This window comes from Rattus norvegicus, chromosome 18 (genome assembly GCF_036323735.1).
Source record: "Rattus norvegicus strain BN/NHsdMcwi chromosome 18, GRCr8, whole genome shotgun sequence".
In the NCBI taxonomy this organism is placed as follows: Eukaryota; Metazoa; Chordata; class Mammalia; order Rodentia; family Muridae; genus Rattus; species Rattus norvegicus.
In genome coordinates, this window is record NC_086036.1 from 12,228,553 (window position 1) to 12,248,226 (window position 19,674).

General features: G+C 43.4%; 1 protein-coding gene across 4 annotated transcripts in view; it reads right to left on the minus strand.

Annotated features, from left to right (window-relative positions):
* Positions 1–4,797: 4,797 nt before the first annotated feature.
* Positions 4,798–19,674, minus strand: part of B4galt6 (beta-1,4-galactosyltransferase 6) — a 56,855-nt gene continuing 41,978 nt past the window's right edge. For 3 of the 4 annotated variants that reach the window (XM_039097085.2, XM_039097087.2, XM_039097088.2), the window contains exons 5-9: positions 19,031–19,147; positions 10,824–11,011; positions 9,345–9,467; positions 9,062–9,163; positions 4,798–8,681 (exon numbers count right to left, since the gene is read on the minus strand). In XM_039097085.2, the coding sequence (XP_038953013.1) occupies positions 8,534–8,681; positions 9,062–9,163; positions 9,345–9,467; positions 10,824–11,011; positions 19,031–19,147 (678 nt within the window). In that variant the 3' untranslated portion in view covers positions 4,798–8,533. 4 annotated transcript variants of the gene reach the window in all.

Below are 19,674 nucleotides of genomic sequence, written 5' to 3' on the forward strand. Positions count from 1 at the left end.
GGAGGCCTTCTGGGGCTCATTAGCTAGCTAGTCTTGTCAAATCAGTGGGCTCCAGATGCAAAGAGAAACTCTGTCTCAAAAAATAAAGGGGATAGTAAGAGAAGATACTCAACATGAACCTCTAACACATGTGTATGCATATGAAAACTTATAAATGCATACATCATACACAGACACATATACGGGGAGAGGGGTGGAAGAACGGCAGGAAGATGAGAAGGCAGACCAGTTGGATAGGATGGCCAGTCACCATTGTCATCAAAATAGTTAAAGCCTAGAGTAGCAAAATAGAAAACTGTACTGTGGTCTCCTGGGGACCAGGGACCTCACTAAGAGGGGAAAACTGCTAATCTGTAGAAGCTGCCGGGACCCACTAGGCAAGTGCATAGGAAAAGCCCAGTCATGAAAAGAAAGCTAAGACGGAGACTCACAGTATTCACAGAAAGATTGCACTTGGTTATTAGGACCTGTGCACATCCTATCGAGGCAAGAAGTCTGAAGAGTTTGTAAGAAGAGTGGTGAGGAATCAGGGCCTTCGGAAGCTCAGCCTGTGGTTAAGGGACTGGATTGTGGGCACTGAAAGCCTGGTACGACTGCCCAGTGGAGAGACAGCATTTCTGTTTATATTGGATAAGCAGAAAACATTGTGAGTTTCAGACCAGCCTGGAGTGCACAAAAAGACAAACAAAGAGAAAAGAAAAGGAGAGAGAGAGGGAAAGGGGGAGAGAGGGAGGGAGACAGGGAGACAGGAAGGGAGACAGGGAGACAGGGAGGGAAGGAGAGAGGGAGGGAAGGAAACAAAGAAGAGAAAAGAAAAGGAGAGAGGGAGGGAAAGGGGGAGAGAGGGAGGGAGACAGGGAGACAGGGAGACAGGGAGGGAAGGAGAGAAGGAGGGAAGGAGAGAGGGAGGGAAGAGAGTCTCTATCTCTACTTTGTTTCTAATAAAAAGTAAAGGAAGTGAATCGAATGGCTTGAAAGTTTTCTCCCTGGTTCCATGATTCCTGTTAACTTGTTCTTTGGTGGGATTTGTAATTATAATGCTTTAGCTTCGGGGCACAGAGTAAAATTACATCCAGTTCCAGTAATGACTTCTAAAAGGAATTTTTAGATAAGTAGCTACTAAAAACTCATTATTAACAAATATTTACTTATTATTTCCTCCGTTTTTCCTAATAGTCCTTTAGCTAGCTTTTATTTCCTTATTTAACAAGTTCTCCGTATAGGCAATGCTGTATTCTTTTTCTTGGATGCAGTGGAACCCTTCGTCCTACACATAGACCATTCACTGTGTGTGCACACTCATGGACGTGCAAAGCCTTCACAGATTATTGGATTTCTTTGAACTTAAAGACTAAAGTTATAAACTGTGTTGTAAGATGTTATCCTCTGAGCCAAACTGCCACCATCTTCCTGAGATCAGCTGTGCCTATACTCGAGAGAGGCCATCTTGATGGGAACTGCTAACACTCCCCCTGGAAGGAAAATGGGAAAGTCACCAACCCTCAGCTGGAGTATCTGGCCATTCCTTCTAGTCATTCGTACTCGGTTCTGCCCATAGCTAGAACATACACTGGGGAATACTGGGGAATACTGGGTGTACCATGTATGGGGGTACGGGGAGGCCACCATCACGTGAACACTTTCAGGTGTGGCTGCTTTGGAGTTGCTCAGGCCCCTGTCAGAATCTCATCACCCGTACTCTGTAAATAACTCTAAAACCCACTGGCTCCCCGAGGTGGACTACACACTGGTTTGTTATTAGTACCTTTTGAGGAGGGATGAATGCTGTCTACGTCTTCCCTAAGAGAGAGAGAGAGAGTGTGTGTGTGTGTGTGTGTGTGTGTGTTAGAGCAATGGAACTGACTTGACATGGTTAAGATGTGGAATCTTCCCTCCCTTTCTTCTTAAAAGGCCCTCTCGTTAGCTAATGGCGAGCTAACTGTATCATATTTACCTCTAAGCACCTGCTCCTTGGTCACATTTCTACTCTTACTCCTACTCCTGACACGTGTCAATCAAGGGCATTTGTCAGTTTTACTAATTGTGCATAATAACTACTGTCAAAAACTTCTGAGAATCAAAGGACTCCCTGCCAAATATTTGTTTAAACATAACCCAGACCTCTGGCATGGAAGAAAGGCTTTTAAGGTAAAGCCAGGAGCTGGCTTCACACCAATCAAGTTCTTGCTGGGAGTGCCAAGCGTCTTCCAAGTGCTAGCTTACCTAATTTTTCCCATAATTCTCCAGTGGCTCACAGAACTGAGAACACCAGCCTTAATTAACGACTTACTGTTTACTGACTAAGTCTTGTATGAGTCTTCCCACAGAGCCTTCCTAAGAGTTAGTTGTGGTAAAAATTAGTGCCAATTGAGGGTTTCTACCCCACCTTTGAGTATTCAGTTCCCAGATAAAATACACAAAACCTTCATATTTATGATAAGCTTTTAAAGCACTAGAGCTGAGCAGAGATCTGCCATCTAAGCTATTCGTGCCTACTTCCCTATCAATAACCTCAAGTTATAGCTTGCCCTGTCTGCCGGGGTTGCTGTTACTCCAACTGGCCAGCCCTCATGGTCATGTTTTTCTGACTCATTTATTCCATAGTGCCTTCTCCTTTTTCCACTTTCTCTCTCCTCTCTCTGGTCTCTACTTCAGATCTCAAGCCCAGGAACTAAAGCCCTGCCTACCTCTCCTCGGCTGTAGGCATCTTTATTTACCCATCAAGGGTAACTTGGGTGGGGCAGGGCAGGTAAGGCTACATAGCTTCCCTCGTACATGATGATCTCCTTGTCCCTGGGGAAAACCAGACTTCGGGGGCCAGTATTTAGCATTACAACACATAGCAACAGACCAAACCTCAATAGACCATAGAGTTTACTACCGATTGCTAGTCTACTGCAGAAGAACTACCTTTTCAGAGTCCATATTCAGAGCTGGGAAGCGTCTGCACATGGAGAAGAGTCATTCCTACAGTGACGCTGAGGAACTTGAGTCACCAAGTGCAGCCTCATTGATGGCACATGCTCTTTAGGTCTACACACTCGATTGGTTTTATGTTCAGAAGACAGATTCTTCTTGAGGGTTAGCGTGTCTGCTGCCCCTTCAGGAGCGTCTCAGTTAGGGTTTTATTGCTGTGAACAGACACCATAACCAAGGAAACTCTTATAAGGATAACATTGCATTGGGGCTGCCTTCCAGGTTCGGAGGTTCAGTCCATTATCACCAAGGTAGGAGTATGGCAGTGTCCAGGCAGGCATGGGGCAGGAGGAGCTGAGAGTTCTACATCTTGTTCTGAAGGCAAACAGAAGACTAGCTTCCAGGCAGCTAGGACTGGGGTCTTAAAGCCCACACCCATGGTGGCACACTTCCAAATCATGCCATTCCCTGGGCCAAGAATATTCAAACTACCACAAAGAGCCTCTAGAACATAAGTTGATTAAATTAATAATATATCTCAAGCACATCAAACTATATTTTAAGACTATCTGAAGTCTGGGCATATTAGTATACACATGTCATCTGGTGCTTGCTTATTGAACTCTTGTCCTCTGGAAGGGCTGTCTCCCCAATCAAATCCCAGCACTTGGCACGGATCAGGAGTTCCAGGCTGGCTCTGGCCACACAGTGAGCTCAAGGCCAACCTGGGACACACGAGACCTTGTCTCAAACGAAACGAAACAAAACAGAAAATGTTGAGAGTTAATTTTATTGTTCAAACCATGCTTTCTCCCCCTTTTCCTCTTCCTCCCTTTAATTATAGTATACTGTAGTGGCAAATCACGTTGTTCTGAAGTCATTTTAATCGCGTGATACAGCATAGGACTCCTTATAAATATAACCTTCTCTAGATAAAACCATTTTGTCCCAACTTGTATTTAAAGACAGGACCAAAAATGAACACACGCTATTTAAACTCAACCTCCATGAGTAGTAGCGCACCCCTGTGATCCCAGCTCTTGAGAGGTTGAGGTACTAGAATAATGTAGAGGTCAGTCTGGGCCTCTCAGTCAGTTCTAGAGCAGCCTGGGGACTACCTCAGAAAATCGAAACAGTAGTCTGAGGACATAGCTTAGTGATAGGTTCTGGGTTCCATCCCCTGTAACACTCGATTTAAGTAAAACCTCTTCTCTGAGCACAAACCATGGCTATGAACCCCAGGCACAAGAACCTAATTAAACTTTATGACTAATTGTTTAAATGGTGGTTAATGACTGAAATTATTTCTGCTATGCAGTGACAATGATCCGCCGATCACACGTTGTCTAAATATTAGTAATACCAGAATTGAGTACAGAAATAGCAAGCCAGAAAAAGCCCCAATACAAACCTAGCCCCAAGGTATTTGAAATTGACTGCTTTTCCTAAAATATCTTTAAAATGATTTAATATCTGAAAAACACGTAAGCTGTAACATCCGGATCAGTACCTAGAAGCCATGCCTAGAAAATGAAGCAAAGGCTACAGGTTAGAACATAACTCTGGTGTTTAGTTTGTCAGGTCTTCACGTCTGTGGGGAAAACGCTTTACACAATTCTTAACTAATTCTTAATTAATAATTCTGAGTTAAATGAGTCTTGATATCACGGATTACCAAGTGTACGCATGAGTATTAAATGATAGTGTGTTTTGGAGGGAGTCATGGTGAACACTGAGTGTATTTACGCTTTGATCTCCACGTATTTTCAGTGCGTCCTTAACAGCGACTAAAGCATCAACGATCCACCCAAAATTTAGGGAGAAGAAAACCAGATAATCCCCAAGACGTTCTGAGAGAAAACAATGACGCCACCACACAAACTCTTTAGAACATTGTATTTCATAAAAGACAATGATAAAAAAAGTACAAACATTTCCATGAGAAGCAAAACAAGACAAAAAAAAAAAAGCGAGAAATCACTAGCGTTTACATCAACGCACTTACATAGAAGTACTCCATTTCATAATAAATAATCTTAAGTACACTTCCACCTTCCAAAAAACACGGCGACAGTTTGCTTCTCAACAACTCTGCAAACCCAAGGCAAGAAATCTAGAGTGTTATTTATAAAGAAACAGGGCAGATACAATGACACAAATACAATCTGCTTCCCCCCCAGGGAGTCCCAAAGGGACGATATTGTATTGATGATATTTCTGCTCTCTTTTACAATGGTTATCAGTATCAACTGGAATAGCAGTTTTTGTTTTGATTTGGTTTTGTTTTTGAGACAGTTTCTCTGTGTCGCCCCAGCTGTCTTGGAACTCACTCCACAGGCCAGGCTGGCCTCCAATTCAGAGAACCTGCCTTGCTTCCAGAGAGCTTGGATTAAAGGCAAACTCCACCATTGACTGGCAGGAATAGGAATTTTTAATAGATAATTTTGTACTTAAATTTTATAAATATTTTCTTATTAAACACCGTTTTATAAAACAGAAATTTAACTTTTATATACCTTTTAATTTGCCTTGCGCGCGCGCGCGCGCGCGTGTGTGTGTGTGTGTGTGTGTGTGTGAGCGCGAGCGCGCACACATACAGAAGTCTGAGAACAATGTACCAGGGTAGTCCTCTCCTTCTACAGTGTGAACCCCAGGGATCAAGCGTAGGTTGTCAGGCTTGGGAGAGGCACCTTTATACCCTGAGCCACCTCAAGGGTCTACACCAGAAAATAACTATAAAAAGGGGACTGGGGAAGCCACTTCATTAAAACCCTAGTTTTGGCAAATAATTAAATGACATCTTCATTAAAAAATCAGACAGAATGTTACAGTGGACGTGGGAACTTTCGGCCTGTCAGTCATGCTTTCTTTCTTCAGTTCAAAGGCATCGATCATTTCCCCAGTGCCACGAGGGCCTCCCAGCATCTGTGGCCACACTGGCTCCGAGTCTAAGACAAGTGACAGGTAAGTTACCAGAGGACATTCTTCCTAATCTCAGGTAAGTTTCAACTGTCTCGATTTGACTTGTTCAGGCAAAAGCAAAACAAAAACCACGTTTAAATACCGCCGTTGGCAAGGCAGCGGATGTGGGCAGACAGTGCAAAGCCACCAAGTGCATTTGATTCTATCAGACTGTCTGCTTGGGCTAATATAGAAGGAGGAGATTCACTGTGGTCATGGTAACAGGGCAAAACTGTCATTTGTGGTGACATATAGAGATCACTATTCACTACTGAAAATAATTCCAGGGGGTTGAGGATTTAGCTCAGTGGTAGAGCTCTTGCCTAGCAAGCTCAAGGCCCTGGGTTCAGTCCTCAGCTCCAAAAAAAAAAAAAAGAAAAAGAAAAAGAAAAAGAAAATAATTCCAGGTCTGAATTAGAAAAGGCGGTTCTCACAAGCTGACACAGCAGATTCAGCATGAAGATTTAGCAGAAATACATCCGACTCCCGCAGCCATGTTAATGCCAGACTTACCCTAAGAGAGTAAGGCAGTTCACCAGTTCTGAATTTTCCTAAAGCTGTGAACTATATATCAATGCAAAAGGTGCTGACTGTGGATAGCCTGTCACCTTATAAAGTGTGTTTCCCCCAGTAAGAATCCACGTGGTACCACATTCCACAGAACCAGGAGGAGGGACCAGGGCTGGGCTCACCACACACCCAGAGTCCTGTCTCACCAGCCTTAACATTAACATTACACTTTACTGTCATTCCGTCGAATTAAACACCTCATTAGCCACAAGAGACAGAGAATAACTGATAGCATACAAAAATCTTCATTTCCACAGGTTGTGATTCCCCCCCCCCCCACTACTTTGAGTAACCAAAAAAGTTGGGAGGTAAGTATTTTAGAAGCACGTCTAAGAAGAAACCTGGAAAGACTGCTGTCACAACAGATAGGGTGTCTGTCTTCTCCGGTGTAAGGATCTAATTACTTTGGCTTGTGGCCATCAGCATTAAAAACTGTGACAGACAAGGACAACTGCAAGCTAAGCTCTCACGTCAGACAAGGGGACAAACTTCCCCACATTCAGAATTCTCTCACTCTTTGCTCTTTGGGAGGGTTCACTTGACAGATAGGCGATGTTTTCAATTTGTTTAAATATGGGAGATAAGATCTTACATGAGAATACAAGCTATTTTTCAAGAATCTTTAGAATTGATAATTTTCAAGTAAGAACACTGTTTGGGCTTTGTTGTTCTTTGGTTGTCAAAAGCCTCACCCAAGTGAGGAGGATGAGCAGACCTGGCGTTAGGCTGTGAGACCTAGTTCAGAAGTCACAGCATCCACACATACAATAATGATTTTAAGGTAAGTCTACAGGCCCTAGATTCAATTCCCAGCTCCACTGGGGACGGGGGGGGGGGCATTAAATTATACTGGTAGTGAAAAAAAAATTTGAATAACACCAGAGATTTCTTGAAAGCGGAAAAAAAGAAAAAAAAAACAGTTCAAGTGACTGGCTGATGTGAAAGGGAACTATGTACGTTTGAGAATTAAAGTTAAAGTCTGTTTTAATCTAAGCATTTATCTTCATAAAAATAGAGCATCTAATTTCTCATCTAATAGTATAATTCATCTGTATAAGCACTACTGGATTTTCCATAAATTCATTCTTTAAAAAAAATGTTTTTAAAAGAAGATACCTTCTTTTGGTTCTTCTAAAGTGGAAATAATAATGCTGTTCATTATGAGATTGAAAAAAATATAGACCGTGTATAAACACAACCTTGGGGACATTTTTTTTTTTTGAGGCACAAGATCCCTGACACAGCAGAGGTACATAGAGACATTTAACACGAAGAGGTCCTGTACAGCATGTCACTTTACAACTCTGAAGATTTTCTTGGTAATACTCATGCAGTATGCATAAACAATATGGCTGCTGACTTGGCAAGATCTGATGAGACTGCAAGCAAGTGAAAAAAACAAACAAACAAAACAGGTAATCCTGGCAGGAAGAAAAGCTATTCGAGTCCTTCCTTCCTTCCTTCAAAGCCCTCAGAGGACTGTGCCTCTTCCCATGAGGCTGAAGGCCTAAAGCTGAACACCAGTTCAACGAAACAGTTACGGTATTATCTTTGTCCGTCGCTGACAGTCCCTTCATTTCACACAAGGCTTAACCTTTGTCTGGCGACATAAATCTACAGTTTTTTCCCCCATGCAAATAAAAAAAATGTCTATAAAAGTCCAATGAAGGCATAACCAATTACATGCAAAATTATGACATCTTATTTTCCAACAATTTGAACATATTTAATTTACATCACATATGTACAAAATATGTTTGAACGGAAATAAAAGCATTCTCTTGAATTAAATTATAGATTTCAGTATAAAAAAAATCTTCTCTGTGTAGGGAGTTTTCTTCACTTCCAATCCCAAGCAATGGGTTTGTATCTCGACAGTGCTCGCCATGGGAGGTGCTCCCAGCAGGGAGGAGAGTGGGGAGTGTGACGGATGGAGCCCACGCTGTAAACATTAAGGACTGCTGGTTCTTTTTACAGACTGGGACACTGAGATACACACCAATCTCTAACTTCCACGGTGAGTGCATTCCAAGCCAAGTTCATGATTCAGTGCTGTGGTCTACCCCACCACGGGAATGACTTCTTTTTAATAGTCTTCAACTGGAGCTAACTCCGGCATGAGGTTTACAGATATATTTGTATACAGCCTGTCAACCAGTATTTTGGGTGTGTATAATAAATTGTTCAATCCATCAATGAACTGACGCTCCTTAGAATAGCGAAGTAATTTATACCTAAGGAAAAAAACAGCAGCGAATGTGTTAAGAAGAGGAAAATATATTGAGTCATTCTTTTAATAAAAGCATACTCTAAATTATCTAAGCCATTATTTTAAATTAGACTTTTACTAGTCAGAAACAGATTACCCTAAAAAAGGAGAGAATTTTTTACTTTTGCAACTTAGATTACACACACACACAAGACACAAAACGCACACAGAAAACCCCACACACATACACAGAGACAAACCCTATAACTGCAACCCAAAAACACATTTGCCAGAGACCTTTGATCATGAAAAAAAGTTCCTCCCCTTAAAAACCCAAACCAAACAAAAGCCCACGCAGCACATTCATTTTGAAGCCCTGAAGTCTCAGGATAGCACTACACTCACCGTCCTAAAAATTGTACTTCCCCTCGATGGTGATGGGGAATAGATGTATATTTTCCCAAGTCCCCCTCTGGCCGGGTTACATTGTATCCAGAGTAGTGAACTCTGCAGGGTGACATAAAATGGATTAAATGAATTTCAGAACGAAATGGGTTACCACAAAAACAAATCTGGGAACTTCCAAAACTCCCCAACCCAAAGTCTCCTTTCTTAGGAGAGGTGTGATTTACCCATTCCAGAATCTGGAAGCTGAGTTACCAAGCTACTTGTGCTGAGCTCAACATACCTGTTCCAAAGGTCGTCATCCTCTCCTCCCCATCCCCAGAAGGCATTGGGAAAGCCATTGATCTTCCTAAATTGCTCCACTGTCAGGCCACTCACCCCACCAAAGAACTCCTTATAAGGAAGACTGGAAAAAGAGAACACCCATTGGGCTGGTCAGTCACACACGCCCCACCCCTCATACGCTATAACATGTACTTCTATTTAAAAAAAAAAAAAAACAAGCTGATTTAAAAAAAATAAAAGGATTCTGGAGAATGTGAACTGAAAAAATGAAACATTTTTATAGGATATCAAAGCAAGTGCTTAAATCAAATGTAAAATCAAAACATGTATGTCAACTGAAATTTAGTAGTACTTTTCTGACTCAAGTTCCAGTGTTCAAAAGGTGCATAATATTCTCACGAAAGCCAGGCTTAAACATACTAATAACTGCAAATGCAGTGCTAAATGTCGCTAAGCTGAAAACATTTAGAAATATTAACTATTTATAAGTGTGTTATTAGTTACACAGAACAGCGTAAATATAACCAGAAAGAAACGCATTTAGTTTTGAAATGAATTTCTATTTCTAAAAGGCTTTACTTTACCTGCTTGGATTAAACTAACCAAACAGTCATGGATACTTAATATACACTTTTTTTTTTTTTTTGGTTCTTTTTTTCGGAGCTGGGGATTGAACCCAGGGCCTTGCGCTTCATAGGCAAGCGCTCTACCACTGAACTAAATCCCCAACCCCTAATATACACTTTTAAAACATTTTTTTCACACATTTATTGTGGGGGAAGGGGGTGTGGTGTCAGAGGACCACTTGTGGGCATCAGTTCCCTCATCTACCACATGGGTTCTAGAGATCAAATTCAGGTTGCCGGGCCGGCTTACAAACACTTTTGCCCGCTGAGCCATCTTACCAGCCCCAAATATAATTTATTTTTAAAACACTAGCACTTAGAAAAATATTTTTAGGTTTTATTTTCCCTATTCCCTCTAACTCAAATTCCAAGGAGCAGGTCAAGCTTTGAAACATTTTAAATGCTTGCTGTATCTATTTATTTGTGTGTGTGCCTGAGGAAGGGAGACTATCCCAAGTCACCTTTTGGGAGTTGTCTTCAGTCTCTAAGGGGTGGGGAAGCAGGAAGAGCTAGCATGGTAGGATTAGGATGTGTGATCCAAGAAAGCCGCCCCGCGGCTGGGCTCCATTGTCCAAGGAAAAGGAAAGCAACCTTGAGTGTCTAAGCAAGACCCAAGGGTGAAAACCCAGATTTAAATCCATGTGCTTACTACAGGAGCCAGTTTTCTCCCCCACTCAACCCTTGTATAATCTCCAATGGACAAACCAGTCCCCGTCCCGGCTCCCTAGGACACAGTGGAGCGGGGGATGGTGTTGATGAGGCTCCTCCGTCCGCTGACCAGTCCCAGACGGACGCCCTGCAGGCTGCTGCAAGCACACGCCACTTAGGATCGAGAGGGACGAGCTACTCACATGTACATGTACTTGTCCAGCTTCGCTGCAAAGTGCCGCGGCATCTCCCCGCATCCGTAATAGTTCCGATCGTTCTCAGGAAGATGATCCACGTCGTGGAAGATCACACAGTCCCAGGCTCTGTCCTTCATGGCCTCTTTGAAACCCACGTTAAAGAGCATGGCACGATTGAACGGTTGTGTGCCGGTCTCCACAGAACAGAGAAAAGCAGAAATGTACTCAGACTCGGTCACGTGAGGCTTTCCTTTCGCTTCTTAATTTGCTGTATCACGGTTAAGTAATAATGATTACGTCTCGTTAACGAAAGAAACAAGTCAGAAGCGTATGGGACGCAGCCAGGCGCCACTTCCCAGTTGAGGGTGCATTTTGAGGGGTGAGGGACTGATGGACGTAGAGACGTCCCAGGGTCACATACACAACTGTGGCTGCTGTACCATTGGGTGATACACTTTGGGTGCTGCCATTTTATATGAGTGATGCCACTGACTGGTGATGCTGATATGGGCGCATGACTGCATACTGTTTAAATCTACTCGTGACCCCTTTGGTGACTGAAGAAAAGAGAATAGCGGTTGCTATCTACTCAACCGGGGCAACGCACATGCCATGAACAAGTCAACTTGCATTTCTGCCTCACTTCAAATATGCCGGATCGCAGACTATGTGTGACCAAAATCTAAAGATAAGATAGTAGAGATGCTATACCAAAGAACACACAGAACGACTGAGAGTAAGTATATTCCGTATTTCCCTGCTGTGTTAATTTTCAGCAGCCCCCTCAAGAGCCCCGTCCGCTCTTACAGTGGAACCGAGTGTATTTCCCGCACCCGTATCACAGAGCTCACAACATCTGTGACTCCATCTCCTAGGGCACCTGCACTCATTTGCCCGCACCCGCTTTAAGTAATAAAAACAATTTTTATTAAGACAGGAGGAAGGGGATGCGGCTCAGTGATGAGAACATTTACCCAGCATGCTTAGAGCCCTGGGTTTGATCCCTAACATGGGGGATGGGGAGAAACTTAAGGCAGGAAACTGAAGGCAACCCACAGGCTGGCACTCTCCTATATAATAAAGCGGGACATCTTCCTGGAAGGACAGATGTACTCTGAAGGACTTCAAAGTCTTGATGTTTACAGTACGCCAAGAACATTTTAGACGACACACAGCCAGCCCCCTTCCTAGTGTAACTATGTTACATTACAGTGCGTGGACAACGGTTTCTTTTGTTACACTCTAAACATTTTAAACTGACACAATACAGGAACTTACTACATAAAACCCGAGTTCCTATATTGTAACCATTTTCCTCTATTCACAGTGATGATCCTGTCTACAGGAAACAGCAAAGTTTGGTTTGGCATCTAAAGAAAATTAAGGACATTTACAAATGCCTTAACAATTGTTACAAAATCACCCCCAGAAACACAGGAAAAAGGACTGTGGCAGAAGGGAAGGAGTTGTGCAGTGTGGCCAACACCAGCGTGTGGCCTCCTGAGAGATGTTACTCGGTGTGGTGCATGGGTTGCAGAAAGCACACTGGTTTTTGTAGTGAAATAGAAACGATGCAAAGGAAGATAAATGGTAACGTTATTATGGATACTGTGTAAATTTTTCCTCAGTGCTGACTGAATTGATTTTTTTCTTCATCAAGGAGATAATTGGTTTTCTGTATAACTAGAAAGGCCAGTCGATACAGCCTAGCCCTTTAGTAACTGATGTAACTATAGAAATTTCAAACCTCTCTCGGTTCCTTTTCTCCTCAGCTCAATTCCCATTGTCTTCATGGGCCAGCCACGTGAATATCACCCAGGACTCTGTTTCATGCCCTTGCCCACTCATGTCTCTGATGGGGCTCATGTCTGTCTTTCAGAAGGTTCTTTGAAAAATGTGTGTGTGTCTGTATGTCTGTGTGTCTGTGTTTCATCATGAATGACTGAACATGCCACCGTCTACCCCAGACTGATACCATGAGTAGAAAGAAAGTTCTAGGGCATGGTACCTTTCTTATTTTAGAATCCGGAAGTCAGGCTTCTAGCTACTTGCAATGGCAGGATAGTTCATACATTCCTGATTCTTGTCATTTTTTTCTATACTCTATTTAAATATTTTTCTTTTTTTATTTTTATTCTAAAATTGACAAATACTATGCTTTATAGTGGATATGTGCTCTAGTCACATGGGCACCAGGGAGGATGCCTCTCACCTAAAGACATATGCTTTTTTTCTGAGACAGGATTTCCCTGTGTGGCTCTTGCTGTCCTGAACTCATTCTACAGACCAGGCTGTCCTTGAACTCAGAAACCCACTTGCCTCTGCCTTCTAAGGGCTAGGATTAAAGGCATGAACTACCCCATCAAGCTTTGGAATTTTTCCTTATAGTTTCTTCTTTAGCTCCTTCTCTCCCCACTCCTAAAAAACGTTTCTGCTGTGGTTCTTCTAGAACTCTGATGAATGTGTGTATCAGTTACACATTAATGTATTAAAAACTGCAGTAAAACTCAGTGACCTCCATAGATGGGACGTGTAACTCAGTGGCCATGCTAGATCCCTAGAGATAGAAAAAAGGAGCAGAAATGACAAAGGCCAGCCAACACTTATGATGCTGACCATGTCATCGACAGAAACAGAATTCTTCTGGGAGCAGAGCAGAGCCTCACCAGGGCAAGTGAGAGGTCCAGTTTCAGAGGATGGTGCTATCCATAGGCCTCTCGGAGGACAGTGATGCTCGTGGCCTCTGCTTTCTGACATTTTGGTTCTGCTTTAGATGTTATTTTGCCCCCCAGCTATTCTTTCAAAAGCTTTCAGCGGCCACATTTTCACACGCACTGACGTCCTGCTCTGATCGCTCTTTCATAATGATAAACCATTTTCCTGTCAGAAATACTTTTATTTTTTCCCTTAGCTCTGTGGCTCCTGACTGTGAGTTTCTGCTGACTCTGTCTTCTTTGTTCTCTCCGCTACCTGGCTTGACTGTTCATTTTCTTTAAAACCTGGAGCTCTGTGGCTGCCTATTCATGCTTGAGAATAAAAGCCAAGGAGAGCTCCGTACCACTCAAGCTACTTACCACTGTATGAGTAAATAATTTCACTCTAATTAAAACCCAACCCAGCCACTGTTCACAATGTCCTGGGCCACCGGAACCCAAGCCGTTATCATCTCCTTTAAGGATGATTATGGAAGTTAAGTGTTCCCTCTCGTTCTGGTCTCACTTATGTCTCCTTCTCTACATAGAGCCAGCCCATCGTGTTTTCTAGACCGAGCCTGCACATCACATGACAATTTACTACCGCTCTCTTTCAGAAGAATAAGGGGCTTTAGTTGGTATGATGGGGAGTATCAATGAAGGGTTGTCTAGAGGTCAGGCTGGTCTGTCAGCATGTCTGTGAAAGATCTTCCTTGTATTGATTAACATGGTAAAACCAAGCCCACTGTGGGCAGCAACATCCCCTGGCTTTGGGTCCTGACTACATCAGGGAGTAGAAGGTGAAAGAGGAGGTGGGCATGAATGTTCCTCTCTCTCTGCTCTTGACTGTGGGCAGGAGGTGACTGACTACATCAAGTTCCTGCCTTGACTTCCTTGGGATGACGGACTATAATCTTGAGCTGTGAGCTAAAACAAATCCCTTCTTCCCTAAGTCTCATTCTGCCAAGGCATTTTGCCACAGCAACAAAAAGGAGCCCTGGTTTATTCACTGCAGAAACCACATTTCACACGCACTGATGTTCTGCTCTGATCGCTCTTTCATAATGATTTATTGAGTGAAGGGACATGGGCTGCACAAGCGAAAAGGCAGTGGCCCGTCTTGGCCTTTGCAGATGTCTAGGTTAGACTTCCTTCTGCGTCTAAAGCGTCTCTCTGGTGAAGTCACTGTGTGTGCCTTGTCATCAATGAATGAGTACAGGGATCCCTTGCTGTTCTTAAAAAGACAGGCAAGGTAAAGACCTGAGAGACCCTAAGCTGACTCCTGTCTTTAGACCCCACGACAGCCCAGGGCTTCCCCTATAGCTTCTCTGGAGGCTACACTGTAGGTTATGAGTGTCGGTCACCTAGCAATACCAGCATGGATGCCGCATGAATGAGGCACTCGGCTGTCTTGTGACTGAACATAAGCAGCTCAGTGTTCAAGCCCGTCTCTGTGCTCGATCGGCTAGCCGGGAATTAACTTCTTTCTTGTCTCAGCTGTGTTCTACATGAAAGATCTAAACAGCATCTGCCGTGCTGGGCACCCTTTAGCTCCACTGCCTTCCTCATCTCTGTCCTTACGTTTCGTCTTAGAGAGGAGGCAAAGCCATGCACACTCTTGGATACCCCAGCTTTCTGGGAGCTCTTCAGTTGTGCTGAACCTCTGGGCGCTCGCCCAGCAGGGAAGTGACTCTTCTAACTGGCGAAGGTGAAAACAGCCGCAGCTATCAAACGTGTGTTGCTGATCGATCAAGGCTGGCATTCAGACCTAACAGACTTGAGAGTTAAAATGCAGATCTCGGCTGCTCTGGCCTCATCCCATGCAGAATCCACTGAATTCCAGACTGCATGCCTCTGAGAGTGCAGTGCTAGCTCACCTCTGCGCGTTATGGGTGAATGAGACGCAGAAACAAAAACTCGCAGTTCCCGAAACCACGCAGACCCCTAACTACAGCCACCATGAAGGTGGCTTAAAGTTCCGACTTGTCACCATTTTTTAAAAAGGTCAGTTTTTGTTTTTTGTTTTTTTTACAGGATAAGTTGCCGTGTTGAAAAGTGCACAGACGGGGTTGGGGATTTAGCTCAGTGGTAGAGCACTTGCCTAGCAAGCGCAAGGCCCTGGGTTCGGTCCCCAGCTCCGGAAAAAAAAAAAAAGTGCACACACTTAGGTCAGGCCTCATTACCCAGGCCTTTAATGCTGGCCCTTGGGTGGTAAAGGCTCTGTGAATTCAAGGCCAGTCTGCTCTGTATACCGAACACCGGCTGGGCCAGGCGGGCCACACAGTGAGATGCTCTCAATGTGGGGTGAGCGGGCATTGTTCTAAGGGAGGGAGTAAGGCGCATACAAAAAGCTGAGAAGGTTTTTAAAAGATTCAGAATAAATCATAGAAGAAAAACTTCCAATTGGATATTATTTAGTCTTCAGTAAAAATATGAGTAATTGCTACAAAAGAAAGGAAGGAAGGAAAGGGAGAGAGGGAGAGAGGGAGGGAGGAAAGGACAGTAGGAGGGAGGGAGAGAGGGAGAGAGGGAGGGACAGAAGGAGGGAGGGAAGGAGGGAAGGAGGGAGAGAGGGAGGGAAGGAGGAAGAAAGGAAGGAAGGAAAACAGAGAAAGAAAGAAAGAAAGAAAGAAAGAAAGAAAGAAAGAAAGAAAGAAAGAAAGAAGCAGCCTTTAGTAATACAAGTTAGGCCACACTTTGGCCATTATTAATTTTGTTCCATATTTTACTAAAAAAATGGAGGGTGAAATCCCCAAAAAAGTGTCTTACAGAAACAGACAAGTAGATTTAATGGAACTGGACTGAAAGACCAGAAATAGATTTATACACGTTCCGTGTATGTATATATGTGTATGGGAACTCAGTTCCAACAAAAGGGCTGATGAGGAAAAGATTACTTAATTGATAAATGGTGATAAAATATGAGGAAATAGCTGAAATCCAAAGCCAAGAGAAAAACAAAACAACACCAACACCAACCCCTCTTCCTTACCTCACACCAGAGGGACTAGCCTAAATATCAGAGTCAAAAACCACAAATGCTCTGGAGAAAAATACTCTGAGAGTATCTGAAAACCATTCTCAGCTGCAAAACAAGAAGCAGGTACTACGAAATAAAAAAAAAAATCAATAAATAGGACTTTATTACAATTAAAACCTTTGCTTTTCAATAAAACCCTGTATGGACTGTATAGCAGGGGTGGGGGGTGGGGAGGCTCTGGGTTTAATCCCAGCACTGAACGGGGGAAAACAAACACCGTCAGAATGAAAGGGCAGCCCACAGTCTGTAGATAAACACTTGCCAAGCATGACTCACCAATTACCTACCGTGAGCATACAAAACATTCTTCAACCCAACCAAAGACACCGCAATTAAAATATCATAAAAAGAATAAACAGAGTCTTCCGACTCGAATGAACAGCAAAGACATTTAAAAGATCAATTTATCAGTAAGAGAAATGAAAGATGCAGTGAGACGTAACCGGGGAACGTGGGAAAGTGCTCTGTGACCGGAACAGCCAGGAGGCAGGTCAGATTTGATTGTCAGCTTGACCCAACCTATCGTCACCTGGGAATAGAATCTCGAGGAGGGACTGTCTAGATCGGGTTGGCCCACGGAACTGTCCTGGGGATAATTAAGTTAATGGATGTGGGTGGAGTCAGCTCGCTGTGAGTGCCCCCCCCCCCCCCCCCCGTTTCCTGCCTGTCTGGAACTGCATGAGTGGAGAAGGGTAGCTAAGCCAAGCAAGCCAGCAAGCAGGTGAGCACATAAGCCCTTCTGTCTCTGCTCCTGACTGAGGACATGACAACTAGTCTAAGTCCCTGCCGTAAGAGACTATAAGCTGGGATTGTGGGGTGAAGTAAGTTCTTTCCCCTCAGCCTTTTGTCAGGGTATTTATCACAGCCACAGAAATGATTCGGACGGTGTGCATTAGGACAAAATACAGCGCCTACAGCTGAGGTCGCAGTAGGAGAGGCAGAAGGCAGTAGAGAGCTCTCTTTTTAAGGTGTCTTAGACTACGTTAGGTTTCTGACACAGCACTTTCCACTTAAGAGAATATAATGAAGCAACTACATTGTTTCATTACACTTACAATCGTGGTCTTTAAACAAAGGCAAAGTCACTTCAAGTCTATGTAGACCATGCCAGCTCGCATAGTAGCCACTCAACATGTATTTACTAATTCTACTCACTTCCTGTTTATCTCTTGTTCTGAAAGAACTCTAGACTCCCATTTGGAAGAGATCCTGGGCATTACAGATTGATTCTCTTATGTAATTTATTTTGGCCTGTCTGTCCATCATTGGATGAGCATTGACTTACCGAGCTGGTCCCTACTGTGAAAGGGATAGTGTTCTATCACTGAAATCAGCCTATGTGTGGCTGACAAGCTACGTGTGTCTACACCAGATACAGCTCTGCTCCCAAGAAACAATAATTCTGAAAATAGCAAACCATGACATCAGAACAGAAGATGTCCGTCACGTACCATTTCTCTTTTCAAGGATTACTACCTGGCTCTAGTCAAGAACCTCTAATTACCTAATAATGTCAAGGCAATATTAACTTTCAAGGCTAGTCAGCAACCCTTCCAGACAGAAATACCCTATCAAGACTATCAATACTTACCTTGAAAAAAAAACAATAAAGATCTTTATCCTATGTTTTATGCATTGAAATAAAACAATAGGTCAGAAATGAAAACACAGTGGGTGTGTTTGAGGGCTTTCACACAGTGAGTACATCCATAATTCAGATAGGACAGGGCAGGGATGGCATTCCAAGTTGCACCATCATGAGTCCCAGACAGTTGCATAGGACCAAATACTCCTAAGTAGCTGACGTTAATAAGAAGCAGTACCCTCTAGTAAACTGCCCTTCGCACAGGTTAAGAACAATACAAGCTCACATATATCCGGAAAGCAGAAGTGGATCAATGTTACAAGTTCAGCATTTACTTCTGCAGAGGAAGCCACGGGTACTTACAAAACAATTTGACAACACAATCATAGGTGTGGTAGGTTCAATAGGAATGGACCCCCAAGTTTGAATACTTGGTCCCAGGGATACCTGGTCCATGGGGACTGACACTATTAGGAGGTGCGGCCTTACTGGAGCAAGTGTGTCACTGTGGGGTGGGCTTTGAGTTCTATGCTCAAGCTAAACGTAGTGCGGCACGGTCTCCTTCTGCTGCTTATTGATCGACACGTTGAACTACGTGACTACGGTGATAGATTAGACCTCTGAAACCGTAAGCCAGCCCCAGCTAAATGTTTTCCTTTATAAGAATTGCTGTACCCATGGGGTCACATCACAGCAGAGAAACACAAATTAAGGCAAACATATAAAGCCATTAATATAATACTATCATCTCAACATCAAGCATAATCATTGCTCAATTCATTTGACCAAATTGCAATATTAAAAAAAAACAAACAAATTTCCATTCCAGTGATCTCGTTTGATTCTATCGGTGAGGCTCTAGAATATTTACTGCCGTTCTGAAAACTCTCCTCACCTGTTCGATGACATAAAAGGCAAATTCCAGCCTCTGTTTCTGGAGCATCGGGATCAGGTGCAGGAAAAAGATCGGGAGGTGTTCATGGCGGTTACGGAAGGGGATGAGAACTGCCACCTTCAAAACAAAACAGAACCCCTGCAGCACATGTAAGGTACTGTTGCAGCAAGGCCTACAAGTGCGTACAACAGCTGGGCCTTGGACACCAGCCTTTAAGTCACTAACCTTGTGACTGTCTTATCAGACACACACAGGCTTGGTCTTGTGAAGCTAGGGAAGACAGATGACCTCTGAACAATTCTTTTTTTTTTTTTTGCAGAGCTGGGGACTGAACCCAGGGCCTTGCGCTTGCTAGGCAAGCGCTCTACCACTGAGCTAAATCCCCAACCCCCTGAACAATTCTTAAATATCACTCACAAAGCCACCCTCCCCAACCCACCCTGAGTCCCATCCTCCACCCCTCATCATCCCCACGACCCTCCACCCCATCCTTAACTTCTTAGGATCCAAACAAATCAAAGGCCAGACCTTTGATTCTGACCTTCTCAAAGCTCCAGTGTCTTCTAATTTGCTTCCTGAGTCTGAGTTCAATTGGCCTTAGTGTTAGCTTGCTAATATAACTGGAAATCAGCACAGTAAACTTT